At 48.2% G+C, this 26,547-nt stretch overlaps 1 protein-coding gene across 3 annotated transcripts in view; it reads right to left on the reverse strand.

Annotated features, from left to right (window-relative positions):
- Positions 1 to 2,495: 2,495 nt before the first annotated feature.
- CFDP1 (craniofacial development protein 1) overlaps positions 2,496 to 26,547 on the reverse strand; it is a 125,117-nt gene continuing 101,065 nt past the window's right edge. For 2 of the 3 annotated variants that reach the window (XM_040633600.1, XM_040633599.1), the window contains 2 exons: positions 12,139 to 12,297; positions 2,496 to 2,801 (listed from right to left, as the gene is read on the reverse strand). In XM_040633600.1, coding sequence (XP_040489534.1) covers positions 2,711 to 2,801; positions 12,139 to 12,297 — 250 coding nt within the window. In that variant the 3' untranslated portion in view covers positions 2,496 to 2,710. The remainder of the gene's footprint in view (positions 2,802 to 12,138; positions 12,298 to 26,547) is intronic. The other variant, XM_040633602.1, reaches the window with a different exon arrangement.

Here is a 26,547-nt window from a genome sequence, read left to right on the forward strand (position 1 = left end):
GACTTCATCGATTCACGATGAACTCAGTTCAATATGAGTGATTTTTTACGGTGCCTGGGTGGCTCAGTTGGTTAAGTGGCTGCCTTCAGCTCAGGTCATGATTCCAGGCTCCTGGGATCAAGCCCTGCATTGGGCTCCCTACTCAGCGGGGAGCCTGCTTCTCCCTCTCCCCCTACCTGCTGCTTTGCCTACTTGTGCTCTCTCTCAAATAAATAAATAAACAAAATCTTTTAAAAAAATGAGTGATTTTTTTCCTTAAGATTTTTTATTTTCAGTAATCTCTACATCCAACCTGAGGCTCAAACTTAGAACCCCAGATCAAGAGTCATATACTCTATCGACTGAGCCAGCCAGACACCCCAATGCAGGTGGCTTTTAAAGAGGTTCTATGAAGGTGAAGAGCGAGGCAGCTGAAGTCGAGGCAAATGAAACTGTTTTCACTGTGAAAGTCTGGGACCACTGAAGCAAGGACGCACGAGGCTGGGAGGAAAGGCATCTGTAACAAGAACGGTGTAAGAGGCTGTGCATTCCTGGACAAGTGGCCGGATTCTGCCACAAGGGGCTAGGCTTGAGGGGCTTTTTGTTTCACTGGCTGCTTGGAGTTTATTTTCCACTTGGTGCAAGGTGCACGGTTCCAGGGTGTCAGGAAGGCTTGCGTGTGGCTTGGATAGTAAAGAGTGGGGTTCTCTCAACTTCTTTTTTGGTGTTTTGCTATAAAAGAACCCCACTGCTTCTGTCTCTAGCAGTCTGCCTAGTCTACAGGGAGGGGATGGTGGGGCGCTGATGAGCCTGGTGGCCAGTGGTGGCCATGCAGGACTGGGGCCCGGGGCTGGCTTTGCCAGGCTGGCCACCAGGCCGCTTCCTGGGGGCTTTCTAAAAGAGGCAGGCATGTGTAAAAAGTCACTGAGTGGAGCTCAGATGTGTGCAGCAAACCCGCTGGGAAAAGACCCACTGAGTTGAGACAGCAGAAAGGAACCAACATGGTGCAGCTGTAAATTTAATCTAATGCAAGGCCCAGCAGAAAAGCCTGTGGGAGGGCTGGGTGGGGAACAGAAACCGAAGGGCAAATGTGCTATGGTGCTCAATGACTCGTCCGACTTCTCTCCCCACACACTGGAGCAAAGTGAGCAGAGCGAAGCCCCCTGAGAACCCAGCATGCTCTTGCAGCTACTGTCCTAATCTCGGAGACTTCAAAGGTTTGAAGATTTGCTGAAGAAGAAAAACCCTAACTTGCGATGTCCTGCAGGATTATAGATCGTTTCTCACCCCACAGGAGGCGCTGGCTCACGCATCACCGCCACTATACCGGCACGGCGGCGGAGACGAAGCACTGTGTGAGGGAGCGCGTGCTGGAGGCCCGCAGGACTCACAAGGCGAGGGCAGTGAACAGAGGATGAGGCCTAGAGGATGCCCTGCGGCAGGACTGGCACCTCAGTCTCAGCTGTGGCTCCTGCGGGTCTGGATGTCCTTGCCCTAACCAAAACACTGCCTTGTCTCACCCTACAGGACTTTCCTGTTACTCCTGTATCCCTGTGCAGGACCATTACTGAGGCCTCACAGCCACCTGTCCTGATGCTGGCCTGAAGGGCTCTCTTACCCCTTTTAAAATCCCTTCTCAGAGTGGATGTGAACAACGTGTTCCAATGTAGCCAGTAAACTACCTTTCTGAGTAACAAGGTTCCTGATCCCATAGCCATGTAGTGTTGAGGATCAGGCCTTGGTTGCCATGAGCTTCTGACCACGTATTCAAAAACTAGATGGGGGACCCCAGGTGTGTCAGTAGCTCATCTCAACCCTACGAGGTGGTGGTGTTCCTCATACCATTTACAGACCAGAAAACTGAGGCTCAGAAAGCCCAGCTGTGGTCAAGGCCACAGGGCTGGTACATGTCCAGGCAGAGAGCGGCTCCCAGTCTTCGGAACCCTACCTTCCCCTAAACCTGTCCACGTTCCTCAGGACACCCGGACACACACACCCCAAAAGCAAACTGTGGGGTTTACTGCTTTATTACTATGAAGTTTGGAATTTAAATTTTCCTAAGGGTAAAAAAAGAGTCTTTCAGAGTCTTCCCTGACAGACAAAAAGAATTGAGGTGGGAGCACATCTTAAACTGACTTGAACTCTGGGAAGAGGAAAAAGGCTGAAGGAAAAAAAATCCCTAATTCAGCAATAATACATGCTTATTTTCAGCCTGACCTTATACCAGTAAATAGGAGTCCCGTTCAGGAGAGAGGAGGAGAGCAGGAGAGAAGCACCATCGGAACAAGAACAAATCTGCCAGGGACTTGGCGTTCCACCCACACTTGTGAGCCTCCCTCCCTCAGTCTCTGGGGCAAGGCCGACTTCAGACTGGGCCCCAGAAATTCACCGCCAGGCTGGTCGGCTCTCTTCCCTGGGGCCAGCACGGGCAGGCCGGGACGTGTGGGTCTCGCTGGTGGCCCTCGCAGCAGAATAAAGGGAAGGCCAGTGGTGTCCTCACCTTCACCAGCCTCTCGTAGGACCAACTTTTATTTTTATTTTTTCAAGGACAAACTTTTAAAAGTAAAACGGATGAAACCACGTGAGGTCAAGATACAAAGACAGAAATTCAATGTAGAAAAAAGACCTTGCTGGGAAACATTTGATGAGAAACACCGGAAACATTTCACAGACGCACCAGAAGCTCACATTGTAAACAGGATTAAGCTGCTATTGATTTCCCGCCATAACATCAGGGTTTCATTTTGCTCAGCCTGAGATCTCGCTCGATTTCAAACTGCCTGTGGTCCACCCGGTCTAGGAAAGCCTTCCGTTCAATGTACCTAGAAGAAAATATAAAATGTTTGTCAGCAGACTTATATAGGAGAAAAACACCTCCCCTGCACTGTCCCACCTCCCAGGTGTGACCCAGCGGGGTCCCTGGGTTACAGCAAATACAGAATACCACAGCTGGTGCCCAGAGTGACCACCCACGACTTGCCCAGTAACATCCAAACTACTCGCATTGGGTCTAAACAAGGATGCGTCTGGTTCAGAGGTCACTGAAAGTAAAATGAGAAAGAGAAAGCAACCACTTATCTATCCGGGGCTTGGTGGAAGGAAAACGTGGTTTTGTAATAAGGTTTTAGGGACAGAAGAACACAGGCTGAGTCAAGCACAGGTTCAGTGGGTACCCGTTACACATGAGCTGGGCCACACTGGTCAAGTCAGACTGAGCCACTCTGAGCCTCATTTTTCTCAACAGTGGTGGGCTGAGCTGGTGGGGGAGAGAAAGGTATGCATACTGCCTATCTACAGTGCATCAAACTGGGAAAAAAGGTGCATGTGAAAATGGAAGAAAGAGGATCTTTGTAGAAACTACTTCCTGGGGCTGCCGTGAAGCTCAAGTAGGCACATGAAGTGCTCACTTTAAACGGATTCCACTTCCTTCAGCACCCTCCTCCCCTGCCCTGCTCCTCTCCGGTGTCCTCTGCCCACCTGGGTCCAGAAGAGGCCTCCCTGAAGTTTCTCTAAGGGAATGAGAATAAGAGCAGCCGCCCGCAGTCCACATACAGGGGCCCCTTAAAAGGTTGGTGCTCGGCGCCCTAACGGGGGCCAGGTTCAGCAGACATGGCTTCCCCAGGTCCTCCCAGGTGGGATGGGGAGGAGGCGCAGGGCAGAAGCAGGCAGAGAAGGAGGAGCGGCTGGCAGCTTAATGAGACACAGCTGCATTTTACTGCACCTTCTTGCCAGAAAGTGGGCCAAGGCTCGCCCGGGGGAGGGGATCTCTGCTGCTAATTAATCTACTGAGAGAGCAGAACTGTCATTGAAGATAGGAGACATAATTGAATCTCTGCACTAATTTTTCTTTTGTTGCACCGTGTAAAATGTGCATCTGTCATTACAAGGTCATTATGTTTATGGCGAGAATGTTAGCAGGTTCAGGGGCCTGTATTTCTTTGCTGAGTTCAGGCCCGCTTGCCCTCCTGTGGCACCCTGCGAGCTGCAGCTCAGTTCATCTGCTTGCCAGCCCCAGGCTGTGGGCCCTCGTGCCACGCCTTCCTGCAGAGGCGGAGGGGGCTCTGAGTTCAAACCCTGCCGGCCACTTGCTACCTGTGTGACTCTGGATAAAACACGGAACTTTGCCAATTCTGTTTCCTAATCTGCCAAGAGAAAAAAGAAAAATGGATGATCTTCCCTACTCTGGAGGGCTGCGGTGTGGACTGAATGAAACTGTCCACAAAACGCCTAGCAGAGCAGGTGTGCAAGAAAACGGCAGCTAATGCTGTCACCATCGTTTTGGGAGGCCAGCTTCTGCCAGGGTACCGAGGACAATGGATCCAAGAGGAGAGCAATTAGGTCTCTTGATAGGTATTATCAGTGACTAGGTCAGGGATCAGGAACTAAGCTGCTGCATCTACACCAACCGGAGGCCAGAATGGCTGGAAACAAACAGTAGGGACTGCTCCTAGGTTTGACATAAGCCCTCTGAGTCAGGCCATCAGATTGAGCAAGTGAAACATAGCACGCCTGGCTAAATGTGAATTTCAGATTCCCTGGAAGACAGGAAAGTTACACACACCGTGGACCCCCTTCTGATAAAGAGAGAAGACAAGGTGGATTGTGGTGGGGAAGCAGACACGCGACAGAACACACTCGCCTTCCACCTACCACCAAGGGGCCCGTGATTCTCCGGAGGGGGCCGCTAACCAAAATTGACCAAAGGGCTCTGCCACACTACAGCCACCGTCCTCCCCCACCTTAGTTCACCAGCCCTGGGGGAAAGTCGGGATGGGAAATCAGTATTCTGATAGCCCTAACTGTCCCTTGAAGTTCAGCCGGGAAAAAAGGGGTGCACCCTGCCTAGAGACGTGTTTCAAGAGCCGTGTTTAGGACATGTTTCAAGAGAGCCATTACCCAGTGCTGTCAGAGAGTGTGTGGAGGGAAGGAAGCGAAAGTATGTGGCTTTGAGCATTTGTGGTCTTTCTTCTCGATTTTCCTTTAAAGAGGAAGTGATACTTAAATTAGGATGCTCACCGAGCACGAATGATGGCCTTGCAGGTTCCTAGAAGTGGTGCGGGGTCCAGCTGACTTTGAGACTCTCAAGAGTGAAGCCAGGCTGGGCGCTACACAGGCAGGTGCAGGCAGAGCTCAGGTTAAGGGAAGGGTTCAGGCAGCCAAGAGCGGCGAATGTGCAGAACGCAACTGAATTCTTGAGGGCAACCCAGACAAAGGCCATCCAGGCAGGCCCGGAGACTTCATTCCCCCATTCACAGCCATCTGCAGCTGCCAACAGGATCCAGCCAAGAGCTGGCCAGGAACAAAACTACTGGACATGGACTACCCCCTCCCTGGCGCCCCCAAAGACAGGAAAGGTGCTGAGGATGAGAGTGGCTCTGATATTTACTATTTGTTTGACTTTGGGCAAGATACTTAATTTCCATGCCTTATTTTTCTTCTCTATAAAATAGGAATAAAAATTACAGTACCCCTCTGACAATGGAGTGAGCCTGTGAGAAGTGCTCTGTAAACAAGGAAACAAAGAACAGCTGAGCATTGAGGGGTTCTTGCTTCCCATTTCTCTGTAGTGACTGTATTACTACAAAGCCTCAGATGTCGGGACAGCTGCAACAGGGGCCAAGAGACCAAATGCTCCAGGAGGAGCGAGGGTTTGTGGGGAAGGCCACCTCCTCCAAGGTGGCCCAGGTAGATGGCCTATTTAAACCGAGCTTCAGGAAGTTTTCAGGCACCTTAAGTGGGTTACAGTCCCAGAACACAACCACCAGCTGACAAGTGCAATGGTGCATTTCTGGCCTGTGCCCAGCATTCCTGGGGACCCAGACTGATCAGGCCCAATCCGCTGGGAAGCTTGGGGGTATGGGGGGGGGGCATCATTCCTTCCTGCTACTATTACTCTATGTGGCCCATTTACGAGGAAGCAGCTCTTTACTTTCATTAATAAAACATGCTAATAGCATCAAAACCTAAGGGATTTTCTAGCTTTTCCTCTCAGAACCAGGTTAGATACAACAGGTTCTGGCATCTTTTTGATCTTTCAACCCAAATTACTTTTCTGGTACCAAGCGTTTGAGACTCAGGCCAACAAGGAGGGAGGGCAAAATGGAAGAGAAGAGAAGGGTAGAAAATACTTCTAGGGGATATGTTGGTACCTACTCCATAGGTACCCATGCTGCAAATGAAGGATGGCCATCCACCCCCCAAAAAGTCAGAGGTCTTTGAGGGTGGGAGGGCCCAACGGGTGGGCCTGTCCTGGTAATCCACCCACGAGAAGGCCTCCTGCCCTCTGGTCAGGGAAGGAGCACAGGGAGGTGTAGGGACATGTGATGCAGGTACACAACTGAGGACATTTCCAGCTGCGTTATTACTTTGTTCCAAGAGAGCCAGCGTTCAGTTCCCCAAGCAAGCACGCAGGGCCGCACAAACGTGGCAGGGAACGTGGGTCAGCTGCGTGCCCAGCACCAGGAGGCCCCGGGCCGTGGAGGCCATCTGAAGATAGAGCCCTGTGATGGATGTAGTAAGGTAGGCCCTTTTCTGCCCGAGAGAAGCAAGCTGCCCAGTGTCGCACAAGCCTCCCCCGCCACCCATGGAAGAGTATGCGACTTGTCAACCTCTTGAGGCCCAGAGGAAAAGAATGGTGACTTTAATGAAGCTTCTTCCCTGCTTTCCTCCCATCTCACCAGGTTGTGCTGGGGGTCACGGAGGTAGACTGTTTGGAGAAAAAATGATTTTCTCTGGGCTCTCCTTCATGCCTCCCTGCATCACAAACACACCTGGTTTCCAATCATCGCGCTCCCTGACCTTCAATTTGATGGCGACCTGCAGCCAAGCCCAGGCCTGCAGTCCCCCAGGCACTGTGCCCCGATCCCTTCCCCAGGCCTGCTGGCCTCCGCCTCAGTGGACACTGCACGCTATCTCTGTTTCTCTCTCAAATAAATAAATAAAATCTTAAAAAAAAAAGTCCTTTTAGCTACTGTGGGGGAGAATGGAGGGAAGGGGACGGACAGACAGAAGCAGGGAGCATGAAAGATGTCGTGTGGCTTGTACTGGAGTGGCGGCAGTGGGGCTGGGCAGAGGGCATGGACTGAAGTATTTTACAACAGAACTGTCTACTGGACTTTCAGTATGTGAATTGAAAGAGGAAAGGAAGTATGACTCCTAGGTTTTTCTTTTAACAGCTGGGTGGATGGTGATGGTGTCATTTTTCTGATAAGTCTAAGGAAGGAAACTTCATGGAAAGAAAGGCAAGTATTTGGTTTTGCAGGTTAAGTTTTGATGTGTGTTGGACATGTAAATGGAGATGTCAACCCAACAGCTGATATGGGAGTCTGGAGCTCAGTGGAATGGTCGGGCAAGGGAGAGCTTTTCTGGGAGTCATCAGCAGAACGTGGTACCTAAGCCGTGGAACTAGTGAGCTCTCCTGGGTGGCGGTGGGGGCGGGGGGTGGTCTGCAGGGAATGTGAGGACAAACAGTTGCCCAGAGCTCAGCCCTGGGACTTCCCAAGTTTAAAAGCCAGGGGGAAGGCAGAGAGACTAGCCAGGGAGGCTGGGAGGACATGCCCCCAAGCTGTATACGCCACCTTTGTGGAAAGCATTCCTGAAGGGTTGGCAGGAAGGCACCAGGAGGGAATTCAAAGGAATAAGGCACCCAGGTTTCCATTTGCCGTAACGCCCCTGACGGTGTGGTCAGTAATGGCAGATGGGAGAAAGAAGAGTGAACAGAGGACTCACTATATTTATAAACACACCAGACACCTCCTCTACTTATTGAATTCTCATCAGAAACAGTACAGTATACTGAAGAGTTTCTACTTTATAGATGAAGACATGGGTTAGAACACATGGCAGGTTGGTAGCAGAGCCAGGATTTAAATTCAACTTCAATTCAGTTTTTTTTTTTTTAAAGATTAATTTGAGAGAGAGCACTCGAGCTCGTGGGGGTGGGGAAGGGCAGAGGCGGAGAGAGAATCTCTAGCAGACTCCCCACTGAGCGCAGAGCCCGACACGGGGCTCGATCTCACAACCCCGAGATCGTGACCTGAGCCGAAATCAAGAGTCGGACATCTAATCAAGTGCACCGCCCAGCGCCCCAGTTTCAGTTCGGTTTTGTCATACAATGTAACACACACACAGATTACAGTGTATAAAACGGGCAAGGCAAACGCCTTGTTGTAAGGCAAGGGCTCACATGCCATTGCCAGATCAAGAAGCGGAATGCTGGCAGCCCAGAGGGGCCCCTGCATAACCCTTACGCCAACGCCAGCCCAGCCAGGTGCAAGCTTGCTTGCCTCTGAAGTTTCTGTGCCCTCGACATTATGATCTAGTTGTGCCTAATTTTGAACTTGACATAAATAGACTTATATTGTGAATTCTTCTGTGACTCGCTTCTTTCACAAAATGACTCCACGGATGCACTGCTTTTGCCCCTTTTTGACCTTTATGTAAATGGGATCGTACTGTGTGAATCTCCTTGCATTGCTATGTTATTGAAATTTATCCATGTTCATTCCAATTGCTAAAGAGTACCCCAGTCTGTAAACTGTTAAAAAGAAAACCTGAGGCCCAAAATGGTGTCACTTAGGTTAAAGCCCCAAGTCAGTCAACCCAGACTTAATACCTAATCTCACTGCAGTTACAACCCTCTAGGAATGTAACCTTTAACCGGTCAGTCAGGAATTTTCTGGTCAGCAGCAATAAGGTTATATGTCACATGGGCATTCTTCATCCTCCAAAGGAAGATGAGGTAATCCACTACTAAAACCCTTTTGTCCCCAAATGGAGGTGACCTCACCTGAAATAATCCTTCTTTCTATTTATGACTTCCTTGTCCTGCATTTAAAAACCTTTCCCTTTCTGTAGCCCTCTGGAGCTCCCATCTACTTGGTAGATGGGATGCTGCCTGATTCACGAACCATTTAATAAAGCCAATTCGATCTTCACACTTTGCCTATTGCATTACTGATAGATACTTCGAGTTGTTTCCAGTTTGGGGAGATTATGAAAGGCACTATCACTGAAATCCTCACACCTGTCTTTGGGGAACACGCAACTGAATTTCTGCTGGAAACGCAGCTAGGGTGGGAGTCGCAGGGAACAAGTGTGGTCCGGTGGTTAATGCCAAGGGTGACATCAGAGTGTGAGCTGTTTTATCTCCTGGATGCACTGGGTGTTTCCATCATTATGAGGCAACCGCCGCTTCATTTCAGGTCATGCTTTTGTCTAATATCAGCTTTCTTCTGGTTCGTAGCTGCATGTTATCCTGTCGCCCATCTTTTTTATTTTCACCAATTCTGCATCCCGCTGTTTCGATGTGTCTCTTTTAACCAGTATATAGCTGGTTTTTGTTTTCTAATTCAGTGTATCAATCTCTGTCCCTTCACTGGAGCGTTTAGTTTATTGACATTTAATGAAAGTTCTGGTAAATTTTCTGCAAAAAACGCAGACAACGAAGTATCAGATACAGATTTTAGAACAGATCTGGTCCTCTGCCTACGGTTTCTCCAGATACCTCGTCTCCTTATGTGCATATTTTATAAGATGGCAAAATTGCTTTTAAAATAACTGGATAATAATAACCCCATGTTGACCAATCTGGTTCAAATTCTATCAAATCTTTACAAGGGGAAAGATGTGTTAGCATTTATTGAACTGGAGTTACTATCAAAACATAAAAAGCCTGACATAAGCTTTTAATCTCAATCCAATCTTATTTTAATCAGGACTGTGTAACAGGAATATTTTTACCACCATTTATGACTTGAATTCTTATATAAGAGGTCAATTTAAATTTGGTACTTGCGAAAAGGTCTTATATACGGCAGAGGTCAACCAGTACTAACAGGGAGCTCTTCTGAGATGTTATCAAATATGACTTTCCCCTCTTCTTGGTTTCAGCAAAGATCACTTCTATTCCAGGGGGATGCGCCTCAGGATTCTCCACATACTCCCTCAGAGTATCCCCCACCGGATGATGCCTTTGTTGTTGCTGGCATCTGTGTAAGAGGATTTGGGGGCCTGACGTGCTGCTGCCCAAACAGACCTCACAGGTTTGGCTCTTGTGCTTCCTTCCCTCAACACTGTGGCACTGGGCACGCGTCTCAGAAGAAGTCTTCTTGCCCTTCTCCACATTCCTGGTTTTGAACGTGGCTCTCTAGTTGTGTATGTGTTGGAAAGGCTCAGCCAGTGGCTGGCTGTCCTGCTCTGGTCTCTACAGTTCTGATGCTACAGTCTAGTGATTCTCAACCCTGGCTGTGCATCAGAAGCACCCGAGGAGTGAATGAAAGATACAAATGTCCCTGACTCTTGATTCAGCAGCTCTGTATAGGAGTGGCCTTGTCACCTCAACTCTGAACCCCTCCACCCCAGGCGATTCTCACGCTTAGCCACGGTAAGAACCAGAGCTACAGCCTGGCGCCTTTAATCTGCCTGCAAGAGCTAGGAAAGGCAAGTGAGTGGAAGTGTGGGGGCAGGCACAAGAGAGGGAAGGTGAGAAGAGCCAGAGGCAGAGCAAGGAAGTCATCAGATCTGCACTGGAAAAACACAATCAGATCGGTGGAATCATCTGGTCGGGGGAAGAGTCTCAGAGAAGGAGGGGAAAGCAGAACGCTTAAAAGCTGCACGCTATTAGTAGTTCCTGAACCTAGTTACGTGATTTTCCATGGCCTGAAAAGTCCTCGTGGGGCAGATGTCCTAGTCTTGTTTTCTATTCCAGTCTACATTTTATTAGCTCTGCCTTATCTTCAACAGCACCACTCCCTGCTTTTATAAGACCTCTATTAACTTGGGCAGAAGGAACACTGTCCGGCCCATATAATCAAGACTCAGAGGACCTACGGAGTGTCGCACAGACCGGCAGGTACCCTGCTGCCTTAGATCCCCAGGCAAACGTGGGGGAGAGCAATGAGCTATGAGCAACCAGAGCGGAGTCAAAGATGGGGAGTTTGGGGCAAGGGTCAGAGGCCTTGTCTAGATAATGCGACTCCTGCCTGTGCTCTATCCCGCGCCTTCCTCAGAGGACTCTGGCGCTTCTGCCTCTGTCCTGTGGCATTTCCATCTTTCACAGGCCGATTTAGACGTCTGATCGTTAACCAAGTTCATAAAGTCATTTAACAAAATTTTTTTTAAACATACTGATCAGCTTCTAGGTTCATTCAAATAATCTTGAAGCCAAATTTAGAAATGTGACCCAGAAAATAACCCCCTCACCTGTCTGTATTCTAACTTCACTTATATAGAACCTGAATGACTACCACTGAATGTACACTTTTACGTGACAAGTGCTCTGCAAAGCGCTTTATGTACTCCACGCATCCTATGTATGTGTCATACACGTGTCACATGCATTATCTCATGAGATCCTCACACTCACCCCCAGTGTGGTATCATTACCCCAATTCACAGGCAAAGGAGCTGAGCTTCAGAAATGCTCTACGTGCTGCGGGGAGAGCCCTTCCTGGTGAGGGGCAGGGGCGGGGAGGACCCAGACTGTCTGACAGCCACACGACACTTCTTTCACCATTAGGGTTGGGGAGTGATGACCTTGAGCCATGGATCCTGTTCTGCAGTAACTCTGCTTCTTAGCTCCTTCTGAGGTTCCTAAGTACTCACCGAACACTGTCTTTCTTGATATTCTTGAATACAGAGCCTACAGACATCCTCTTCATATTCCAAAGTGAAGAGGAGGGGTGCAAATGACAGCCAGGACTCTGTGTGAGCGCTGGCATGTCATACAGGTTGAAGCCCCAGCCTGGGCCACAACGACACGGACAGAAACCATCCACAATTAGGCGACAACATCTAGGCACTCTGTTGGCTCTGCTATGGAAGCACTGGGCTGGCCTGGCTTCTCAGAAGGCCAAATCATTCTGATCAGGCCAAGGCTGACAGAGTGAGCCAGATCTGACCATGTGACGAAATAAGGTGACATACTTTCACGGGAGCTGTCTGTCATTCAGCCAGCTGGGCTTGGCAGACCCCCCCCCGGGTCAGCCGCAGGGTTCTTCTCGCCCAGAGGACCGGCTCCACATTAGAACAGAGCTTCACCGACAAGAGGACAAAGTGCGTTTCACCATGAAAAGTGCCTATTTAAGCTGGGCGGCCTGTCTACAATAAGCTATTTCAGTTTTTAGAATTTTCAGAGGAATAGAATCTACTGCTTCTTACCCCTCCTTCCCTCGATTATGGGTGGCTAGTTCTTCACCAATGCCCTCCTCCTCCTTGAAGCTCTCCCAGTCCAATCTGGACTTCTCTAGGGTGCTCATCTTCTGCTTCTTGGCTCCAATTTTCCCCAAAAGGCTGCTCATGCCACTTGATCTTTTTAACCTAGAGAAAGTGAAAAAATGAAACATGTAACATGTAAAAACTATCAACTCTTGAGTCATGCTTTTTATGACTGGCAAGGGGCTCCCTAGATTGGAGCTCTTTATCTTAATGGAAACCATTTTTGTATCTAGGGTACTTGCTGTCTTCTGTGGAGAACACTTTAAGGAGACCAGAATTTGAATGCGCTTTTCCTGCCTAACATGTCTGACTGCTCTAAGGACCTAGGAAAAGGAAATCCTAAAGCCCTCCGTATGCTCTGTAGGCCAGGTCTCTGCTTGCAGACAGGGAGAAACGCAGCATGATTCAGACACGGCTTTGGAATCACATGCCTACGTTCATATTCCAGCTCTAACTGTGTGGCTTTAGGCTACTTAACCACATCTGCCCCGGCTGCCTATCGTCTACCAAGTGAATAGTGACTCAGGGGGCTGCAGTGCATCTTCTATGTAAAGTGCTTTACGATAGCACCTGGCATAGAGTAAAGGTATGATAAATGTCAGCCACACTGAGTCAGTCATCATTTGTGCCCTAAAACCCCAGGGAATGCTTGTTAAGGGAAAGAGAAACAGATCCCAACACGGATGAGCAAGAAGTCACAGTATCTTAAAAGGACTCTAAGATCGGTTTCCTTTTCGACTCCTGTGAGTCAGGACCCTGGATTTTCCCAGGAGGTGGAGAACATTCCTCACCCTGAAAGGAGGGAATATACGGCCTGTGATCTCCTTGCCGGTGACACAATCATGGACTGTGGGAGAAACCCGACATGCCGAAGTTCAAGTCTTGGCAGGTCACATGTTTCCAGTCATTGTTAAGTGCAGGAGAAAAAATCAGGAAAACAGGAGGCAGCTAGTAAGTAAGAAGAAGGTGCGTTAGGGGAAAGAACTACGGAAGGGACATGGCCTTTGGTCTCTTTCTGAAACTAAAATACGTTGTATACCACCATGCAGGAGACTGGAAGTTACTTCCTGTTTTACTGGGAAATGTAAGAGAGTCAAACGTGTACAACTTCTGTGAGCTAACGTCACAAGGCCTCCTGATAACATCAACAGTAATATCTTTCACTTGCCTACAATGCTAATTCTCCAGGTGCTTTACTCACTATTTTCTCATCTTCCTCTCACAGTGGCCTGTGAAGGAGGACCACTGAGTCTCCGAATGGGGCAAGAGCCTTCGAGAGGATCTAGTGTCACACTAACCCTTCTGAAACCCACCTCCCTGCAGCACAGAGCCAGTGAAGGACACTCCGTTCCTGCCCCAGAGCGAGCAGAGAGGCCCATGTCCACACTGAACACAGGACTCCCGGGGCTGAACCATGACCCTCCACACCCTTGTCCTACTCTTGTTGGTTGGGAGGATGTTAGCTTCCCTGTCGCGGTCATTTCCCACCACATGCTGTTTGCTTAACATCAAGTCAGAATAGGCTGGGCAGGCATCATCGTCCTCATTTTGAGTTGGACAAATAAACAGAGTTGAGAGAGGTTAAATGACACAACAAAGGTCAAGCCAATAGAAAATGCAGAACCAGGACAAAGCAAGGTCTTTCTGACTCCCAGATCAGTGTCCTTAAGAATTTTCCACACAGCTCTCTATGAGCTTTCAACTCACATCTAAAAATTCTTTTCTAGATAACTCACTCCCTACAACAATCTCTCATCAAAATACACACACACACACACACACACACACACACACACACACACACACTCAGGCTGTATCTACCAGGAGCAGAGCATGAGTGAGGATATGGAAGCTTAGTATGTGGTCCCAGTTCTCCCCATCACATCCCCCAACCTGGAGAATGGCAGTCTCTTCCCTGGTCTCCCTGCCTTCTGCTCTGTCCCCCTTCACTCACCTGCTCCACCCTGGCATCTATTCCACAAACTGTCATTAGGGTGAATCTTCTAGAACAGAAAGTTCATCATGTCTTTCTGCTTAAATGTCTCTTCCCTGACCCCTTATTGCTCTCATAATGAAGACTATGCTTCTTACACCTTGCAAAGTCCTTCCTGATCCTCCCTCACCACATCTACCCTCGCCACCTAAGCTCCAAACATACAGTCCTGAACCTACAGTTCATCTCCCATTCATCTGGTCTTGTCTCAGCTCAGAGGTCACTTCTTCCAGGAAGCCTTCTTGGACCCTGCCCCAGTCTCTGGACAAGATGCCTCCTGGTGGTGTTTTTAGTGCACCCAGTCCTCCCCTTACAGCATCAATCCTTCCCATTGCAGACACTCAAGGACTCTGATTCCAGCTGCCACCATACTGGTCAATTCTGAGCAAGCTGGCAGTCAGTGCCAACAACATCCACCAAAAACACACACCTCAAGGCTTTCCTTGGCTGCCTGTAGGAGCTCCTCTGACCCTGCCTACATGTCAGAAGCACTGCCTGGCCAGCTGATGGGAGTTCATGCCACTGGGACCACCCTCATGGAGGACGGGGGCTGTGGCTACACGGCTCAGGCACCTGTCCTCACACAGGCAATTCTAGGAGGTCCTCTGAATGCTTCTCAGAAGTTTTGGTGGCGAGGAAACACCAGAGTCCTGGAAACACACTCTCGTACTGGCTTTCCCTCCTTCCCCATCTCATTTCCTCTACCTCCTCACTCCTACTTCCCGAGGACAGCTTCCCAATGAATATCCTACACTAACAGACTTATCGAAGTTTCTGCTTTGAAGGGAATCTAACGAAGATGCTTAGGAGCAACACAATCTTCCTGTGCGTGCTCTATTTCTCTGACGGTACGGAGCTCCGGGTCCCCAAATCTCTCTATGCCACATGGACTGAGTTCGACAAACAGTAGGCACTCAATAAATGTCACCTGGATCACAGAAACAACTGGAGAGAATCAGATCTCTGTAGCTTAAATGAAGGGTGTTCGAACACTTTTAAATTGGGGGATTCTAAGGGGTGTAATTTCTATTTGCATTCATTTACCAATCAGCTCTTAACAACCCAGAATTTCTGCTTTTACCTGGGCAGCCCTCTAGGCTCTGTACACCATCTCCCACTCTCAGCCTATAGCTCTGATGGTATTCCCAAATTGTACCACCTTTCTAACAAATCACTTTGAGAAGCCTGAGAAAATGATCTTTTGCTGCATAGCAGTGAAGAGAGTTCCAGAAAAGTAAAAAGCCACAATCCCCCTTTGCCTTATTCACTGCTAAACATCAGCAAAATGTCACCAGTGCTAAGATGCTTAAAGGAAAGCTTCCAGGTCTGCCTTCATTGTATCATGAATGTGGTTTCTTTCTTTTTTTTTTTTTTTTAAAGATTTTATTTATTTATTCGACAGAGATAGAGACAGCCAGCGAGAGAGGGAACACAAGCAGGGGGAGTGGGAGAGGAAGAAGCAGGCTCATAGCGGAGGAGCCCGATGTGGGGCTCGATCCCGTAACGCCGGGATCATGCCCTGAGCCGAAGGCAGACGCTTAACCGCTGTGCCACCCAGGCGCCCCATGAATGTGGTTTCTGACTTCCTAATCTGACAGTCTCAAAAGCAAACTTACCTGTCTTGTATCTGAGGCTAAATCAAAGTGAATGACACATTTAGAGTAGCAGCCAAAACACGCAGAGGCTCATCGTGACTGAGAGCCCTTTCCTCCTGAAACCTGGCACGTGGGGCCCTGCGGTCTTTCAAGTGCTCACACTCACCACCCCCGGCACAATCCTGGCATCACTCCATCACAGCTTTCTGGAGAGCACATTTACCATGACCTTAGCCCTATCTCTGCCATGAAGGTTCATCAATCAGGCAGGCAGGAAAGCCTCAGCTTCTGGGCGCGGGTTGCTGGCTCTCTCTGCTGGGAAAGAGCACTGCCGAGAGCGCCGCAGTGGGGCCAAGAGCTGCCAGTGAGGAGGGACGACATCAGCACTGGCCTCCCGCAGGAGGCCACAGCTGTGGAAAGGAGGAGGTCAAAATTCTCATGGAGGCCACTCTGCTGTCAGCAGGAACTGGCACACGCTCAGGCGTCACATCCACCGCACCACGGATTTCTCTGTTTCCCAGATCCTAAGCCATAAGGGGAAGGTGCTACCAGAGAGCTGGCTTTGATAGACCCCCCCTCCCCCGGCCACGGATCTTCCGGTCTTAGGTCTAAAGTTTGGTGAGCTGTGTCACGGAAGACCAGAGTATTTCATTCAAGAGACTCTTCGTCCACCTGTTACAATGCAAAGTCCAAAGAAACACACCATTCACTTGCCCACTGGCAGATTACGTCCACAATGTTATACGCAGACATGTCCAGCATGCTGCTGCCTAGATGTTTCCAACGTAACAATGGCATTTCAACCACCTCTTCCTGAATGTCGCAGTTCTTTCCGACCTAACTACCGTAAGTTCAATGTAAAGACTAAGCCTGTCCAAGTGGCATGGGTTCTTCTCACCTCTGCTCTAAGCAGCAGGCTTTCACGCCATAAAACAGCATGGCTGAGGACAGTGGGCATGCTGGTGAAAGAGGCTTCTACCAAGCCTTTCTTTCTTTTTCTTTCTTTCTTTGCTTGCTACCTTCCTTCCTTCTTTTTTTTTTTTTAAAGATTTTATTTATTTATTTGACAGAGAGAGAGAGAGAGAACACACAAGTAGAGGGAGCAGAGGGAGAGGGAGAAGGAGGCTCCCCGCTGAGCAGGGAGCCCAATGCGGGGCTTGATCCCAGGACCCCAGGATCATGACCTGAGCCGAAGGCAGACACTTAACCAACTGAGCCACCCAGGCACCCCCATGCCTTTCTTTCTTACACATTCTGTCTAGTCGTCCCTCAATAAGCAATTATCTTCAATTCCCTTTCCAAGGCACCCAGCCCAATGTCCTATGCTGACACTAGACACCAGTGAAGACCTCACACACAAAGATTCAGAAACTCAGAAAAGTAAAAGGGACAAAAAAGACAAAATGAAAGCTGTCTTTTTCCTTTCTGATTTCAAAGTTTATGATGGTAATTTGCTAAAACTTCTTCTGCTTCTCTTTAGCACCAGAAATCTAACAAAATTCACTGCAACTAAGTGATAAACTCTATCCTGTGGAGTCTGTCAGAAAGATACTATAGTAACTTGTTTTCTTTGTTCCAGCCCCATAAGCATGGACTTCAGAGTCGCCCAACCAATTCCTTTTGTAGCCACCATCAAGACACTCTGGATCCTGCTATTTACAAGAGGTGCTAGAAAGGAGCTGGGAAAAGAACTTAAGTGGAAAGAGAGAGGATGACAGACACAACTGGCTGTGAAGGAAAAGTGGGCACATCTTTCCCCATGATCTTTGAAAATTGGCCTCAGGCACCCAGCTGGCTCACAGAATAGAATTTCAGGATTGGGAGTGCATTTAGAGTCAGTCATTCATTGTACTCCTCCAACAGTTTACTGAGAAATTACTGTATTCCAGACATTGTGCTTGGAAGTAGGGACATACACACACATAAGGAATAATTTTTGGCTTCAAGGAGACAATGTAACAGAGAAGATCATCATACAGGCAAATTATAACTGCAGACTGTAAGGGCACAAGAGAGGGACCATTTGAGAGGCTGTTTAATTCAACCTCCTTATTTTAGAGATGAGTTAACTAAAATCCAAGAACATTAAGAAACCTGCCCAAGTTCCCAGGGGGAGACGTGGGACTAGTACTACTCAGTGCTTCTGACCTTCAGCCTGTCTTTTCCACTTGGCTGAATCTGGAGCTGGGGACAGACAGACTTTGGGGATCGCCTCCATACTTCAACTTCTATCATTGCTAATTTGGCGGGGGGGGGGGGGGGGGGGTTGCATTCTTACTTTCCCTGTTGTCCTGGAGCTCCCTATACACGGGGCCCATGTCTTACTCATTCTTGCTTCACTCACAGTGTGGCACAAAGGCTCACTATACTACATGTTTAATGAACTAAGTCGCCGTGATTTGACAATGGGCTTATCCAAATGATTTTTTTTCTCGTAACAAAGAGAGTTGACACTGCACTTGAACTGACAGGCCAGAAAAGGTAGCTGCAAAAGTAGACCAGCAAGGATAGGTCAACACATGTACAAGGAAGCACTACTGACCTTTACTTAGAACTTCAACACACAGCGCCTGGCTCCACTACGCCTTCCGTCTCGTAACTTGCATAACCACTAAAATGCAAATTATTTGGAACAAAGATTCTTTGGCACAGATACGCAGTTTCCTTAGTATTTGTCATCTGTTTACAAGGCAGGAGTGGATTTTTTTGTAGCTCACACATGGACTATTTTCCAGAGCCATACAAGGGTCTGGAACTGGCATGGTACTCCCTGAGAAATGGGAAGAAAGTTTACGTTGATAATTCTTCGGTGAGAGTTGTCTGCTTGGAACCACTGTTCTCTTTCAGACCTTCTTTGGATTTAGCTTAAGTCTGTAAGAGTGAAAAGTAAAAGCCCCAATCCCTGGGCCAGTTTCACTCCTCACCTGTGCAAATCTCTAAGCAATCTCCCCAAAGCCCAAGACCAGACCACGCAGGGAAACGGCCTGGAGGCCAGCAGTACATTAGGGAGACAGTTTAAATTGTGCTCACTTCCCAACGTTGTGCTGGCAGTATTCTCTGGGACTCAGGAAAGTGGAAAATCAGAATTCACACAAGAAGTTCCAAATGATCTTAAACATTCTGTGGCTGAAAAACCGTCAGTACTCGTGAATCTATTATCATTGATGCAGTGCCAACGCGCTCCCCCCTCAGTAGTATCTCTCAGCAAAAGGTGACATAAAGGGCAGCAAATGGTAGCAGCTTCAGTGTTTATGCAAATAGCAAAGGATCTGCCACTCAATCCTATTGCTCTTACACCAATCCAAGAATGAACTACACTTAAGTCTGTCTGATTTTTAAAAAAATATTTTATTTATTTATTTATAGAGCGAGCAAGGGGAGGGGCAGAGGGAGAGGGAGAGAGAGAATCTTAAGTAGGCTCCATGTCCAGTATGGAGCCTGACTCAGGACTCAATCCCACGACCCTGAGATCATGACCTGAGCCGAAATCAAGAGTCAGATGCTTAACTGACTGAGCCTCCCAGGTGCCCCAAGTCTGTCTGATTTGATTTCAGCTGTGCTACATCTTTGAAACATGTCTCTGAAACAAACCTGATTATTCTGGTGGCAAAGTTCTGGATTTGCAACTCTTCTGAAAAAAATATATTACAGAAAGCCCTTTCCAGCTCTTGCTTCCTTGTCTGTGAAGCACAGAGGAGGCTTGTGCCCTGCTCTGGCCTCTCGGCTGATTCTGGAAGCCCAATCACTCTAGCTGACTTGGTTCTAATGAACGGACAGCTCTTCCTGGAGAGGATGCACATCCATTCACAGTTAAGCCCCGAACTGTTCTCCCAAAGCAGGGCACGACCTCCACCTGCACCGCCTCCTGGCTCTTGTAATCAAGACGACTCATCTTGAGATAAGTAACTGAGGTTAGGCGCTCTACAGTGACAATGAAAAGGACTTTTTTTCTGGGACAAGCTCTTTTTCTGGGATCTGCTGGGCAGTGTTTATTAGCATCACACTCCAAGAGAAAGTTAATGTCCCTTTTCTCTGCGAAGAACAGTCCTCTACTGGTCTATTGTGCTGCTGAAACCAGCCAGCTGAGTGGGCTTGGGAGTCTTGCCACAAAGGGCCCTTGTTTGTTTTTATTAATCTGCCTAGTTCAGACCTTTCAAGGAAGGTCAAAGGTAGATAAGTGTTGGGGAGGAACAGGTCCTTCTCCCCCACCCGTCCTTGGTGCCCGGAGGCATCTACAGTGCTTGGTTCACACGGACAATGCGGAGAGAAACCTGCGGGGGAAATGCACGAGGCCTTGTACTGCCAGCTGGGCGAGCGTGAGCTTGAACGTGAGCGTTCATTCCACTACGGTTTCTGAGGGGTGGGCTATGGCAGCACTGGCACAAGAACTCCGGTGTGGTCTGGCAGAAATTTTCAACTTTCTAGCCTGAAAAATGACACGCTGACAGAAAACTTGAAACAGAGAACAACTATTATCCAAATGCCCTTTGCTTAGATTCACTCATTATTAACATTTTGCCACATTTGCTTTCTCTCTCTCCCCCCCTTGTTTCTCTATTTAAATGTTCTTTTTTGGAGGTGTGAAATCGCTTTTAAGTAAAGTTGCAGACATCCTGCCACTTCACCTCTAAGTACTTGGGCATGTGAGTCCTAACGGCATCCTCCTACTTCAACATGACACCTCACAGTGCACCCGAGAACTGTAACATTGATACAATGGTGTCATCGAAAGTCCCTGTTCACATTCCCCTCACTGCCTCTCCAGATGGCCTTGACAGTCATCCCACGTCTTCCTTCCAGGCACTACATCTGACGTTTCCTTAGCCTCCTTTACTTTTTAATTTAGCACAGTCTCCTGCCTTTTCTTTTGTTTGTCTGAATTTTGGTCTTTGATGCCATTGCCAATTTTTGGGAGTCCAGGTTGGTGGTCTTACGGAATATTGCTTGTTTAGGGTTTGTCTGTTTCTTATGCCAAGTAGGCAGGTAGGTGAGGCTGGGTACTGCTTACTACACCACCACACAGTGATGGGCGGAGTGTCGGGTCCGCCCGGGACTCTGACGCTCAGTGTGGTCTGTTGGGGAAGGTGGGGGGACTGCCAGAGCTCTCACTTGTAAAGGTATACCCTCCCCTCTGCAACAAATTTGTAATTAATGTGTAATACGTAGGATAATACTCTCAGGACGTTCAATAAGTTCTGACTCTTACTTATTTCTGGTACCTCACTCTATAAACGCCCTGGCAATGTCTCAGGACAGACTGAGGTGGACGAAGTGAAGGATCCTATCTGAAGGACAAATATGTAGGCAATCTCAAAGCGATCATGAAGCTCTGGCCGTAAGAAAGTCTCTAAAAAGTGAAAGAGCAGTAAATAGAGAAAAGGCCAAGGGTTACAGGATCGTCAGCAGAGTCCTAGATCGGATAGGCCAATGGTGAGTACAGAGGTCTCTGGCCAACAGGGAAGCATTCACTTAGATAACCAGATACTCTCTCAAGGGCCTGGGGGCCTGCTATGCCTAAGGGTTAAGTGACAGAATCAGTGGCAAAAAACTCCCCTTCTGGCCGGCCCACCAGACCTCTAGGAAATGATAGTCCTGAATTTCCCTTCTCCTTTGTTCCACTCCCCTGTGGTTTCATCTCACTCCTTGTGAAGGAGATAATGCCACATCCCTTCCTGCCTCTGCTCCAGCAATTTCCTTCCTTACACTGTTCCCATAATGGGGATCATGGCAGAGCAGGGAAGGGCCTCCATCATTTTAGAGCAGTTGGGGAGTAAAGAAGACCTGGCTCTCCAAAGTGGAAACCTTTAGTTTACTGGGAATGGGGACCATGCTGGGGAGGGGGATGCTTCCCCCTGAGGTGCTGTTGCTTTCATTTGTATGATCGGGCACAGCTGGGAAGAATAATTTATTGCCCAACACAAATAGACCATTTACAGTTCGGAGACAAAATTTTAAAGGAATTATTAAATGCAGCTTCTAATGGAGCCCATAATGACGTTTTTCTTTGTGCAGTTGAGCCTAGGAGCTCAATTGAGGAGGGCACATCTTATTTTCCAGATACTGGTTCCACATGGGTTTCCCCAACCAATTGCAGCCACAGAGGCAAAGAAGAGAAGAGGCAGAATCAGGACCTAGCTGCTAACAGTCAATGCCCTCTCTAAAGGAGAGCCTTGTCGGCTTTCTCCTGTGACGATGCTAAGCCAGTGTGGGTCTGCGGGCCACCTGCCTGGTCTGAGGGCGGGAGCCACACTCACCCGGATCACTCCCACCAGGAAACATAGTTCAGCAAACAGCACATCTCTCAAACCAGCCGCTGTGAGAAGCAAAGCACGGGGCACAGAAGATAAATGTACTTCAATTATGGCTTGTTTGGCTAATTGCTGATTAGGGACTTGGCATGCTTTCTCAAACCGCAGCATTCTGCTGTTTTCTTTGACTTTCAGCTTTCTTTTTCTCCCAGGCAGGTCTCTATCTCCTCAAGAAAATGTCAGGATGTCAATATAAAATAAATGTTAAATTCCTGGGCACCTCCCAGGTTGAGATCAGGTTAAAGTTCCAGGATGTGGGGGTGTCCTCAGACCAGAAATATTCCTTTCGTTTTACATCATGGAGACTTCATGGAATGAGTCACGCCTACGCTCCTTTCTAGACATGGCTAGGCACACGAACCACATGGTTTTAAATGAAACTCATATGCACTGGCTACCATACATCTTACAAAATGACTCTCTCACCGCTCCTAAAGAAGCATGCTACATTCCAAATGAGAGGATATAGAAGTGGGACACAGCTGGGATTCCTGACACCTCAAAGTTCTGTCTGGAGGGGAGCGTGCTTTATGGTCCTTTCACTCAATGAGGCTGAAGTGGTACGAAAGGTCATTTCTCAGTACTTGGCACTCCTGCTTGGGGCCCTGACTTCAAATCTCTCTCACAGTGGTGTCTCACAGTGGTATCTGCATCGCTCACTCACTCTGTAGCCAGGGTATCTTCTGGAGCCTCCTAGAAGCTGCCTGTGATCCTGCTAACCTCAATGGGCACTTCAAAGAGGCTTAGATTCCAACCTCCCCACATCCCCGGGGCTGCTCCCACCTGTCCTCAAAAAGCTGGGGCACACCAGCATCAGCATCAGTGGCTTCCCTGTCACGGCACCCTCCCAATCCAGCATTTAGGAGCCCTTGGGAAGCAATTATCTGCACAGCGCAATCAAAAGAAGGGGGCTGTTCCAGCCTGAGCCCAGGATGTCACTTGGCTAAGGCAGAGCAGTGGATTTCAACAAAGAGAAACGTCCGTTCCCACGGAGTTTGGTAGAGAAAGCAGAAAACTTTCTTTTTACTGCACGCAGGAAATGGTTTTCATAGACGCTAACCACAGCTGGGCAATCTGTACAACCACAACATAGTTTCTCTTTAATAAATGGAAGATTTTTACCCATTGCATCACTAACCACCAAAAAGAATTCCCACCCTCCATCTCTAAGGCAAGAGAAAGCGTAAGTCAAATCTCTTTCCTTTATCTGCCAGCCAAGGGGTGCTAAAGCAGCTTTTTCATTCAGAAATGAGGCCTGTTCTACAAGGTTCCTATCACCCAACCTTACAGTGAGTGATATACAAACCCTGAACAAATTCAGTTTCTTCGTGTTCTGGGGTTCCCTCACAGCATGTGCCTTTATGACCACAATCCACCATGGGTCATGGCTAAAAGGTCTGAAAAAGGTGCTTTAGCAACTGCTGGCTAAGAGATGAGGGTCTGCTGAAACAGGACTGGCCAACCCTGCCATTAAGAGATGGTTTGAGGGAATTAAAACAAGACTGCAGCTCTGACCCGTAGCTCCTTGCCCCCAAGCCAGCAGAGCAGCCTGTGAGAGTCTGTGCCCCTCTCCCAGGACGGGGGGTGGGGGGAGTGTGGAGACGGACAGTGGCTTCATGACGCCCTTCCTGTCCCTGTGAGGCTCAGCTGGTCATCAGCAGACTGTGTGAGCGCGTTCAGATGAAGGAAGGAGGCTCAGAGCTGCGAAACACTGACGTTCTCATTTGAATGCTGCAGCTCACACGAAAACAAGGAAGCACAACAAAACAGAACCCCAAAACTACCCAGCTGTACTGGGGAACAGGTTTCCTCAAAGAGGGAAGATAATGTTGACAATAACTCAAATACAGAAGCTACTAAATTTACTTGGATTTTGAAAGAGTGCTAGAAAATCTAATGACCAATCACTTGTTCTCAGCTAATACTTTTTGAGAAACCACTTTACTGAGATATAATTCACATACTAAAGAATTCACCCATTTAAAGTATGCAAGTCAGTGATGCTTAGTATATTCAGTTGTGCAGCCATTACCACAATCTAATTTTAGAACATTCTGTCACGCCCTTATATCCATCAGCAGTCATCCCCATGTCCCCAGCCTTAGGCAACCACGAATCTACTTTCTCTATCGATTTGCCTATTCTTTTAACTACTACTTTTTTTAAAAAGATTTATTCATTTATTTATTCGAGGGGGGAGGGGCAGAGGGAGAGGAAGAGAGCGAATCTCAAGCAGACTCTGAGCTGAGTGTGGAGCCTGACGTGGGGCTCGATCTCACAACCCTGAGATCACCACCTGAGCCAAAACCAAGAATCAGATGCTCAACCGACTGCGCTACCCAGGTGCCCCTCAACTATTACTTTTAAGTCCTAGGTTTAAGACTATCTTAAAGCATTCAGAAGCAACATGTCTTTGAGTTCGTACCTATTACATCTTCCTATAGGAAATGCACTGAAACTCCCAATCTGTCCCCTCTCCTGATGGTCACACAGAAATTTCGTGAGCGGCAGGAAAATCAGAAATCTAGACTTGAGACAAGAACACTGAGATATCTGAGCACTGCTTGGACACCCAAGTCCCGCACATCACCAGTGCTGGTTTGGATCTGTGTATGTAAAACGGTGGGGCACGGTGGCTCGGGACTCAGTGCAGAAACCTGCCCTTACCACTTCATTTTTGTTATTTTTAAATCCCAGGCAAGTCAATTTCTCTGAGCTGCAAGTAACCAATTAGTAAAATGAGGATAATAATAACTGTCTTGAAGGATGATGATTAAATGAGATATTCATCAAGTCAGCCCTTATTTGCTGAGTGCCTCCAGTGTGCCAGACTCTGCTGGCCACTGGAGATACACAGGTTTCTTATCCTCATGTGATTCATTCATGCAAGACAGATACGCAAACAAGTAATTACATTAGGAGAAAACTGCTGCTTAGTGCACTAGGAGCGGGAAGGCTGCGGGGGGGGGGGGGGGGTGTCTGAAGTCTGAAGGACAAGAAGGAATTTGCTAGGAGGACAAGCTGGGACAGAGAAGTCCAGAAGGAGATTAATAACGCCTGCAGAATACGTGAAAGCACTTAGCACAACGCCTGGCACAGAGCAGATAATCAGGATTTCCTGCCGTCCCCACTCTTCTTCTCAAAAGTCCTTGAAAAGATGCTCTAGAATCCAGAAAGAAATTAAAATCTTGCTGCTGCTAGAGAAAAAAAATTCGTTCTTGAGGACTTGTTTGTTCCATCTTTTTCTGAGGCTAATTCATCTGTGGCAGCAAAGTAGATTTTAAATTTTGACTTCTCCCCCCACACCCAAACTTTTCATTCTGAAAAATTTCAAACCAAGAAAAGCTGATCTCTTTAATTTAGAATAGCCCCCTGTCTGCAGAACAGCCCCCAGTTTGGATCTGTCTGATTGTTAACATCAGCTTCTTTGAAGGCATCAGGGAGTTCTCCGGCACCGATCCCCGGACGGCTCTTCTCCATCGACACTCGCTTCCTGAGTGTCCTCATCCAGGCCCAAGGCTTACAGACCAGTTCTAAGCCTCTACCCACTGTGTCTGTCTTATCCTTGCCCCAGCCCTCTGTCCCTAACTCCGGCCTTCTATACCCACCCACGCAGTGGACCTTGCCTGTGGCAGCTTGCCACACCTTAGCAGAGGGCGACGACACCTGGCCATGCTTACCTCTCAGATCACCTCTCCCAAGACTACCCCCATCATCCTGCCACCTCAGGCATGCACCCACCCTGTGGGACCCTCAAGCCCCTCTGTTTACCCTCAATACCCTCTTCCCTGACAGTGTCTTGGTTCACTTCCTCACCGTTGTCAAGTCTTGGCGCAAGGCTCAATTTCCTAGTGAGCCTTACCCCTGACTGTTCTATTCAATACTTCACCATCACCCCACACTCCTGATCCCCTGCCCTCCTCGGACTTTCCTTCCCTCCATAACACTTAGCATTTTCTGACACACTGTGTAGTTTGTCATGTTTTCTGTCTAGCTCCATGCTGGAACGGAGACTTCACAAAGCTGGAACCAATGTCTGTTTTGTTCACTGATATAACCCAAGCACCTGGCACAGTGCCAAGCACATGGTAGGCACCCAATAAATATTTGTTAAAAGAACGTATGAATATTAAGAAAACATATCAACTTCACACATTATAAATAGATTCCAACAATGATACCTACTAAAGTAACAATTCTCTGTGCTGGCTAAGCTCATAGCTGCTGCCCGCCCTTGGCTCGGTGTTCTATGGAACTAAGTACTTCAGAGCAGGCACAGGAAAAGCATTTGTTCACTGCACCAGATGGCAGACCCCCTTGAATGGCTGTCAGTAGCCTGGAATTTGTCCTAGGCTGGCCTCAGCACCACCCCGAGAGCCTGCAGAATGTTCCATGATCTTGTCATAAATTGCAATCTGGGCTAGCAGGGGCTAAGATACCTTCATTTTTTAAAAAA

The sequence above is a fragment of the Ursus maritimus genome, unplaced genomic scaffold (genome assembly GCF_017311325.1).
Source record: "Ursus maritimus isolate PB19 unplaced genomic scaffold, ASM1731132v1 scaffold_19, whole genome shotgun sequence".
NCBI classification, from domain to species: domain Eukaryota; kingdom Metazoa; phylum Chordata; class Mammalia; order Carnivora; family Ursidae; genus Ursus; species Ursus maritimus.